This window comes from Quercus robur, chromosome 11 (genome assembly GCF_932294415.1).
Source record: "Quercus robur chromosome 11, dhQueRobu3.1, whole genome shotgun sequence".
Lineage (NCBI taxonomy): Eukaryota > Viridiplantae > Streptophyta > Magnoliopsida > Fagales > Fagaceae > Quercus > Quercus robur.
Window position 1 is genome coordinate 13,556,414 of NC_065544.1, and position 9,403 is coordinate 13,565,816.

Here is a 9,403-nt window from a genome sequence, read left to right on the forward strand (position 1 = left end):
ATGTAATTAAGTCTCAAAGGGAGTTTTTTCAAATTGACCATTATTTCCAGTCGGACCAAACACCCAAAAATGGGGAAAATATTTTCAGTCAGAACACAAAGACTTAACAAACACAAAGAAAGAAATAAAAGGTATCTTCACCATTTCTATAAGGTTGGCCATTATTTTAGTCGGACCAAACACCCGAAAATGGAGAAAATATTCAGTCAAAACAAACTAAGCCTTAAAGAACAAACACAAACAGAAAATTAATAGTATCCCATGAAAAGGTTTAGAAGTTTCCTTATTTTGCCTCAAATGAAAATACAACTCTTTTTATTTTTCAAATGAAAGATACAACTCTTTAATTGTGCCTATAGCTGCATATATTGACACCCGCAATTTAGAGAACTTTTCCACAATTTATATATGGTACACAACAAACAAACATTTTCTCAAATAATTATTTCACACATTAGATATATACATTCACCCTCTCACATCGTACGGACTCCACATTGCATGGGACACATGTTGTAAGAGGGAGAATCCATATATCCCATACATAAAATACCTTCTCTTCCCTCATGTAAATTCACATGAAATGCAAGTGTGCCTAGTGCACACAAACACTGAAACATGTACGCACACAACCCCACAATCACAAAAAGAGAGAGAGAGAGAGAGAGAGAGAGAGCAAACATAATCATTTTCATTGAATAAAAATATCATAACAAAGTGGGGAAAAAATAGAAATTAAAAAAGAAAAAGCATTAAGGACATTATTATACAAGGGAATTTACAATGAATTGGGGTGCCAAACTTACACCCTCAGTGTAAGAGAAACGGAAATATACAAAATTGGGATATCAAACTTTAATGGAACCCCCATCTTATCTCAATTCAAAGCCGTAACCTAAAGTTTTTCAGTTCTCTTTCTACTCTACAGTTATTTCTAGTATGGTTGTAAGTCTAGGTTTTTTGTATCTCCTAAGAAGCAAAGAAGAGCATACTACACTTACAGATGAGAGAGCCATACATGCACCAGCTGCCCATGGTGGTAACATGATCCCTAAAGAAGGATAGAAAACCCCAGCAGCTATGGGGATTGCAACCACATTGTAGGCCATGGCAAACACATAATTCAATCTTATGCGTGCAAAGGTCTTCCTTGAGAGATCAATGGCTGTGATTACATCTTCCAAGTTATTTCTCATCAATACATAATCAGCAGCTTCTATTGCAATATCTGTCCCAGCGCCAATTGCCATACCAACATCAGAAGCAGCTAGTGCGGGGGAGTCGTTGATTCCATCACCCACCATTGCAACTACACTCCCATCTTTTTGGAATGATCGGACAACATCAGCTTTTCCTGCCGGCATTACCTCTGCCATTACATCTTGAATCCCAACCTGCCCAGCATCATCATTTATTTTTCAGAACTCAGAGAATATAGAGTTTTAGATGAAAAACTTTTAAGTTTTGTTACAACATTATTGACATTATAGGGGTAAGAACCACACTCTCAGATCCTAGAAAAGTAACATAATTGTTGCCTAAATATCAGAACTCAAAGAATTTTGGGTTTCGTAATGCTAAAATCCAGGCTTTAACTGAATAACACATAAAGGTTATATACGAACCTCCCTAGCAACAGCCCTAGCTGTTCTCCAATTGTCCCCTGTAACCATGACCGGCATGACATTCATTTTCTTAAGGCCCTCTACAACCACAGCAGCTTCTCTCTTTAGTGGATCTGCAACTCCCAAAACACCAATTAAGCTATAGTCATATGCAACAAGTATGCCGGTCTTGGCACTTTCTTCAAGCTCTACTAAAAAATCTTCAACATGGGTTGGAATAGTGATTCCACTTTCAGTCATCAGTTTCCGATTACCAACCTGTTCATGATACGTTAATTCCAGTAAGCAATCCCAAAAAGTATCTTAAAGAATGAATTGACATTTACATATCTCAATGTAAAGGAAACTCACCAAAAGAAGTTTTCCATCTATAAAGCACCGGACACCTTTTCCTGGCAGAGCAGAGAATTCCAAGACATCAAAAAGCCATCCGGAATTTGTCTCTTTGTTATGTTTTGGAGAATCCTTGGTTGCAGAAGGTTCATCAAAGAAATGAAAATGTCGTGCATATTCCATTATTGCTTTCGCCAATGGGTGTTCACTGCTAGCCTAAGCCAGGGAATAAAAATAAAGAATAAAAAGTTATGCTACTATACTGTTGCTTACTATATATATATATATATAGAAGTCTCATCACCCCCACAACACCCCAAAAGAAGGGAACAAATCATGTTAGGTGAAGGAGGAGAAAATGAAAATTCAATTTTTTGTATGTCCTCTGCAACCATATATGTCGAATGTGTAGAATGTCAGAATAACATACGTCAAAAGCAAGTTTTCCATTTTAGGAGTCAAAATATTATGGCAAGAATTTTTTATTTTATTGTTGTCATATTATGAGGTCTTCTTGGGAACTTTCTCTGGCACCATAATTCAGAGCCAAGAATTGGAAAAATCTAAAAACACAAAGCTGAGTTTTTGAGTAAAAAATGGAAAACTAGTAAGGAATTGGAAGTCACCTCTGCAGAGGCCACCAATCTAAGAAATTCTCCACGATCCATTCCTGTAAAAACTTTTGCTGTTGTAACTGTGGCTTTTCCCTGGGTTAGGGTGCCTGTTTTATCAAATATCACATACTTAATCTTTTGAGCCCTTTCCAAAGCATCTCCTCCTTTTATCAGCACACCATTATTAGCCCCAACCCCTGTTGCAACCATGACAGCAGTTGGCGTCGCCAAGCCAAGAGCACAAGGACATGCAATAACCACCACTGATATTCCAAACATAAGGGCAAATACAAAGTGATTTCCTTTTTCTGGAAGCCACTGTTCTGGGTAAGTTCCAAGAGCACCACCAATATACCTAGAGACAATCAAATCAATAAAAGAAAAAATTTAATAAAAATGAGGCATAAACATTATAACCGTATGAAAAATTCAATAACCATGAGAAGCATGGTAGCATGCCCAAAGAATTGTGAACTTACCAACCCAATAATGTTAACAATGCCAAAGCAACAACTGTAGGAACAAATATGCTTGCTACCTGCATGTGCAATGAATAATTAAGATAGGGACACTATATGACACCAAGATTTATATATGGATTTTACAAACATATGCCCTAAGGGCATATGTTAGTAAACAATTTTAGGAAACTTTTTATGGAAAAATGAAAAAGTAACTAACTGATTTGACAGGTTTTTCAATTTTCCATAAAAAGTTTCTTAAAATAGATGGTTAAAGTATGCCCTTAGGGCATACATTAACTAGACCCTTTATATATTACCAGATCAATCTATAATTTTAAAACTATAAATTCAGGGATTGAAAGCTGAAAAAAATAAGGAAAAAACCGGGACTCATATATATAGGAAAATGGCCTAATCTCTGACATGCCTAAATTGGTTTGATCACTTTCCTCTTCTTTTTCTCTTCCATTTCATGTATATCAGTGATTGGAGAGCCTTCATAAAATTAAGTTTCTCAATCTCTCTCTATCTCCTACATCTAAGGGTATAATTTGATTGGGGTAAATAGGCATCATACTATCTTATCCAATCAAATCAAGTAAAAGTCCTGCACAGAAAGATACGTATCACATTCCACTTAAGAATAGGGTACTGAATCATTGATACTCAAAGCACCTTGTTACTGGCTTCAGTTTGTCTTCAGCATGCTGCAGTGCTTGCCATGTAAGAAACTCCAATATGTTAAGGCTAAAATGTCCTATTTGTTCCTTTATCTTCCATGTTTTAAGAGCCGTTCTAGGCCCCATTCAGCAGACTGAATATAGGGGCAGGTAAAATGTATTTATCCTAACCATCATTCAAACACAGACTTTGGACCAGATAAACTCACCTCCACACAAATACAGTAATCCAGTAGAAGAGAGCAGAAACCCAACAATACCAACAAGCCTTAATCCCGAATTTTTGGGGTCAGCTATGGATCCCCAATAGATTAGTTAGGGTCAATCAGATGTATTTTTTTCCTCCATTCTATTCTATCTAAAGTTATATTCTCTATTAAAAGCCAAAAAACCAAGGGAAAGAGTTGACACCACCCATTTTAAAAATCTTATGGGGAGAGAGAAGGGGCCTTATATAATTATGAACTTCAAAAATGAAAGGGCTGGTGATTCAATAGCTTAATTGGTAAGCTGCAATTCAATCAGAGCCAATTGCCTAGCCACAATGAAAATCATTTTACAGTTAGTTATGCATATAAATAGTTAATTTGCTTCTTCAGAAAACAGTAAAATGAAATCCTCCTTTTTTCAAAGCATTAAGAAAAATTCAAATAATGCATAAGCATAAAAATTGGAAAGGCAAGCTAAGATTACAGAAAACTACATCCAGAATACTTACAAAATCGGCAAACTTCTGAATAGGAGCTTTTGACATTTGGGCTGTCTCAACCAAACTAATTATCTGGCTTAAAACTGCATCACCTCCTACTTTAGTAGCTTTTATGTGAAGGGCACCATGTAAATTTATTGTACCTCCAATAACCAACGAATCAACCTCCTTTAAAACAGGTACAGATTCACCAGTTACCATACTCTCGTTAACATAACTTGCACCCCACGCAACCACACCATCAGCAGGAACCTTTGTTCCAGGAAGAACTTTTAAAGTGTCACCAGGTTGAATTAGCAAAGCATCTATTTCCCTTTCTCCAAAACTCTTCCCACCTAGAAACCAATAAAATTAAAACCAATTAGTTATTGACAATCTTTCAATTTAATTTTTAGAATCAATATAAAAAAATATATTACAAAAGATCTAAATATTTTGGTAATTTCAATAAAACATCAATGCTTCTATTAGAACAACACCCCTACCTCTGTTAAAAAATGAAGGAAGACACATACACATGCATACCTTTGTCTGTAAAAAGCAACACTGCTGTTGCCGGTGCAAGTTCCACTAACTTCTTGATGGCATCTGATGTTTTTCCCTTGGCAAGACACTCCAAATACTTCCCCAACAATACAAATGTTATCAGCATGGCACTTGTTTCAAAGTATGTTGGAGACCAAAATCCAGTGACTGCACCATATAGAAGAGCATATACAGAGTAGAAGTAAGAGGCTGAAGTTCCCAATGCAACCAAAACATCCATGTTAGTTGATCCATTTCGAAGAGCTCTGGCAGCTGCAATGTAGAAGCGTTTTCCAATAACAAATTGGACAAGACTCACCAATACCCACTTCAACCAATCCCCCATTTGGAAGGGTCCACATCGCCACAGCAATAAGGTATACACCCGTGGTATGTGAGGACAAACTACCCTTATGAGAAAGACAGGAATCTGGAGCCAAAGAATGAGCCAACAATTAATTTAAAACGTTAAAATAGAAACTCGGTGTCAGATGGATTTCTACATGGGCTTTAAAATATTTTCTGTGGACATGTTTATTTTCTTCTAATTAAAAACATAAAGTATGTCAATATATGATGCCTTGTTTCCCTATTAGCCAATAGAAGCCAAAAAAGGTCTGTGCATATCTGTCTTTGCAAACTAATATCCCTATATTTTTATGAATAATTTAAATTCAAAATGATAAAGAGCTGCACTTTTTTTTTTCTTTTTTATATTTAGTATGAAATAATGAAGAGACTCACCATTCACTAGATATGTAGAAACTATGCTATATGATATGGTCCAGATCTACTTTTTTTTAAAAAAAATAAAAAAAAAAATAAAAAAGAAGAAGAAGAAGATATGGTCCAGATCTGATGGGGCCCACGCCTTTACATCTAAAGGTATATCATCCCCTTTATCATTTGTAAGGTTCTCTTACAATCTAATTATTGATTTTTTACATTAAACAAAAAATAAAAACTAATTCAAGTTAGATTTGCAAAACATCTAAGGATGAATTTTTATAATAAATTTTACTTGTATATTTATCTTGATTTACATCTCCCTTCACTAAACAAAGTACCAAATCCTAAGGTGGAGATAAGAGTGTCTAATCTAATGCATTACAATTCAAATAAAAGCTATAAAACATTCAACATACCTCATTTAGCTTTACAAAACATACCTATTATTAAAAAATTTACATTGAGATTTAAATGCATAACAAATGATCAGGACAAAGGTTCAACTCAACTTAACTAAGCTTTACATTTACACGCTATGACTAAGTTTTATTTTGGCCTTATGATGATCAGGCAAAAGACACACAACTTAAAGAAGCAAAAAAATAAAATAAAATAAAAAAATGCATGAAGAAAGATGAGCAATACACCAAATCATGGAGATGCAAAAAATTACTTACACTGAGAAACAAACTGGAAGTGAAAAGCCGAAACATTTTTGAGGCTTCTTCAACATCTTTGGAAGTCATTCTTGCATAAGGGCTCGTTACATTTAATTTGAACTGCCCATTGCTTCCTGCCTCAATCCCATCAACTAAGGATCTAGAACTGACGACTTCAGGATCAAAGAGAACTTCGACTTCTCTTGTCATTTTGTCAAAACAAAATTGTCTCACTCCTTTCAATTGGATAAGTATGCCTTCTAAAAGCTGTACATCCATCTCAGTGTATATGCCAGCAACCCCTAGTATGATTTTGTCCTGCTCACTACTCTGTACAAGTGAACCTTCGAAACCAGCATCTTCAATTGCATTGACAATATCATCCTTACTAATGACAGTGGGATCATACTCAACTTCCCCTAGTGATGTGGCCAAGGCAACTACTGCCCTTTTGACACCAGGAAGATTTCTCAAAATACCTTCAACAGAGTTTACACAGGCTGCACATGTCATACCTCCTATTGTGAATTGCCCCACCAGAGCTCCATGTGGCTTTGTTCCAAAAGTACCAGGTTCAGGTAGAATCTCTGCCTCAAAGCCCGCATCCTCAATTGCATTCTTAACATCTTCATCCTAAAGTAAGACAAGTAAGAAAATGCCTCGGAGTCTTTAATGGGGTCTACAGAACAAAGTTGGCAGATATAAACTACTTTGCAAGATATCCCCACACACAATCACAGATAGGAAGGCAATTAAGGATTTCAAATAGTTGCCAGGCACTCTATAGAAACTGATAGTGACAGACACTGAAACACCAAAAATGTTAAACCTAAGACTTGAATTCTTTGCTAGTTATCTCATCTTATGTAGAACACAGATACATTCTATTATTTACTTTTCTCTCACCCAGAAGTGCCTCTATAAAGAAATGGCCTTCTGCCCACTTTGGTATAGCTGTCTGGCACCTAAGCTATAGGCCAGGTTTATAGTTAATAAGACTAGCTAAAAAGTTCTAAATTATGTTTAAATAGTAATCCCACTATCTAATCATAGTGCATCAAACATTTCTATCCTCTTTCAACTGATATAAACATGTACCGTTATGTACCATTGCAAAATAAGAATTATGAAAGAAATCAGGAATCCTTGAATTGAAAATTCAGAGTATGAGAGAGAGAGAGGAAACACCATCAATTGTAGTAATAGACTCAATAAAGGGCATCCGCTGGTTACTCAGTCTCTTCAGCCTAATTCTAATCATTATTGTATCTCCAAATAAAAAATCACCCACCCTTCAGGTACATGTAGACACACCCCATAAAAGAGAGAGGGGCTCAAACACAAAAGACCACTTGAATACCCGAAGCTAATCCAATAAAATGTTAAAAAATAATAATCATTGATCAACACCTACATTCAAGCATAATGATTCACATTTCCAATAAAAATACCCATGCTCATGATCTGAACAATGAATAAAACTTGATTAAGTTCAATTACTTTAGGAACTATACACTTAAAATTTTAAAAATAATAATAATTAATGCACCGTACTCCACTAATGAACCTCTATCATTAAACTAACCTGTTATAATTTCTAGCATCCATAATTACTAAAGAAAAAGAAACGGCATCATTACAATAAATATATGAATCAGATATACTAAACTATAAAGGCTGATCTACATTGCAAAACAAATGCATTTAGCTTCAACTTAAAATCTTAGACTAACCGATTATATTCACGATACACTCCCAAATAATAATGTAAAAAATAAAATAAATAAAAATCCCAACAAGAAGATACATAAACCACAAAAAGGAACCAAATTAAACACTTCACATGATCTGGTTCAGCAGAAATTGCAAATTAAACCCAGTTTAAAAATATATATAAATTAACAAAACATAAATGAAGTCATAGAAGGCAATCAACTAGGACCAACCTAATCCATAGTCCAAGAAAAAAAAAAACTCACAAATTACAAAACTAGGCACAAATCACAAAAACAGTAACTATTACTAATCCATAGTCCAAAACAACAAAACCAACTCAAAAAGGCAGTAACCCATTTCTTAATTCACCACAAACTAACATTCAAACACACCCACAATTACGTAAACCGTTAAACACAACATGAGAATCACAAAGCAATTATTACTAACCCTGGTCCCATAGTCCAAAACAACAAAACCAACTCCAAAAACTCAAACTTCCACCAAAAAAAACCCTGACCCATTTCCCAATTCACCACAAACTAACATTCAAACACACCGAAAATCACGTAAACAGTCAAAACACAACATGGGTATTCAAAACCAAGACCACAAACCTTGACCAAATTGGGATCGAAGACCACATCAGCCCGGTTCTGAAGCAAGGCCACGGAGGCTCTGAGAACCCCATTAACGCTATTGAGAGCTGACTCAACAGAATTGGAGCAAGCAGCACAGGTCATCCCTGTAATTCTGACCTGAATTGTTCTCATTCCCTCTTCAATTCTATTGAAACTACCGGTGTCCTCGTAGGAATCTAGAAGGCGCACGTCCTCCAGGTCGCCGGATTCTTCATCGGCGCCGGCGAGTCTTGTGAGCTGAAGGTCCCTTAAACCCGGGGCCATTGAAAGGTGTGTGTAGAAAGAACAAAGAAAAAAAACAGGGGAAGAAAACAGAGCAAGAAACAGAGGAAAAGCAGGGGAAGAAATATAAAGAGAATGAGAGAGAGAAAGGAAAGGAAAGGAAAGATATATATGTGAGAGAGAAAGCGAGGAAAAGGAACTTTCTTTCTTTCCGAGGGAGATGGTTGAGACAGCAATTTTTTAACTAAAGTTGCTGAAGAAAAAAATGGTGGGGGCAGGTGAGGAGAGGGGGGTTGAAATTACTATTTTGCCCTTGAGATTTGTTGGGAGAGCGGTTTGTACTTGCAAAAATATTAGGGTGGTTTGTGTGTTGTGGCTTTGGTGGTTTTGTACCGCACATGTGAATGTGATGTGAATGGTGTGTTATTACTTATGACTCTAATAATACAATGTCTAATTTTGAAATTCTAGATTATCATTTAAGTG

At 35.8% G+C, this 9,403-nt stretch overlaps 1 protein-coding gene across 1 annotated transcript; it reads right to left on the reverse strand.

Moving 5' to 3' along the window:
- Nucleotides 1-671: 671 nt before the first annotated feature.
- Nucleotides 672-9,085, reverse strand: LOC126707531 (copper-transporting ATPase RAN1). The gene is made up of 9 exons (XM_050407223.1): nt 8,672-9,085; nt 6,357-6,971; nt 4,951-5,380; nt 4,435-4,760; nt 3,052-3,110; nt 2,585-2,927; nt 1,977-2,174; nt 1,626-1,883; nt 672-1,394 (listed from the first exon to the last, which is right to left on the reverse strand). The coding sequence occupies exons 1-9, from the start codon at nt 8,957-8,959 to the stop codon at nt 918-920; spliced, it is 2,994 nt and encodes a 997-aa protein (XP_050263180.1). The 5' UTR covers nt 8,960-9,085; the 3' UTR covers nt 672-917.
- Between the last annotated feature and the right edge of the window lie 318 nt (nt 9,086-9,403).

Excerpts from the sequence above, each read along its gene's own strand:
- LOC126707531 (XM_050407223.1), bottom strand. The coding sequence starts at position 8,959 with ATGGCCCCGGGTTTAAGGGACCTTCAGCTCACAAGACTCGCCGGCGCC. Across the intron at positions 2,928-3,051 it reads TTGTTAACATTATTGGGTTG|GTATATTGGTGGTGCTCTTG; the intron begins GTAAGTTCACAA and ends GATTGTCTCTAG. Across the intron at positions 1,395-1,625 it reads CTAGGGCTGTTGCTAGGGAG|GTTGGGATTCAAGATGTAAT; the intron begins GTTCGTATATAA and ends GATGCTGGGCAG.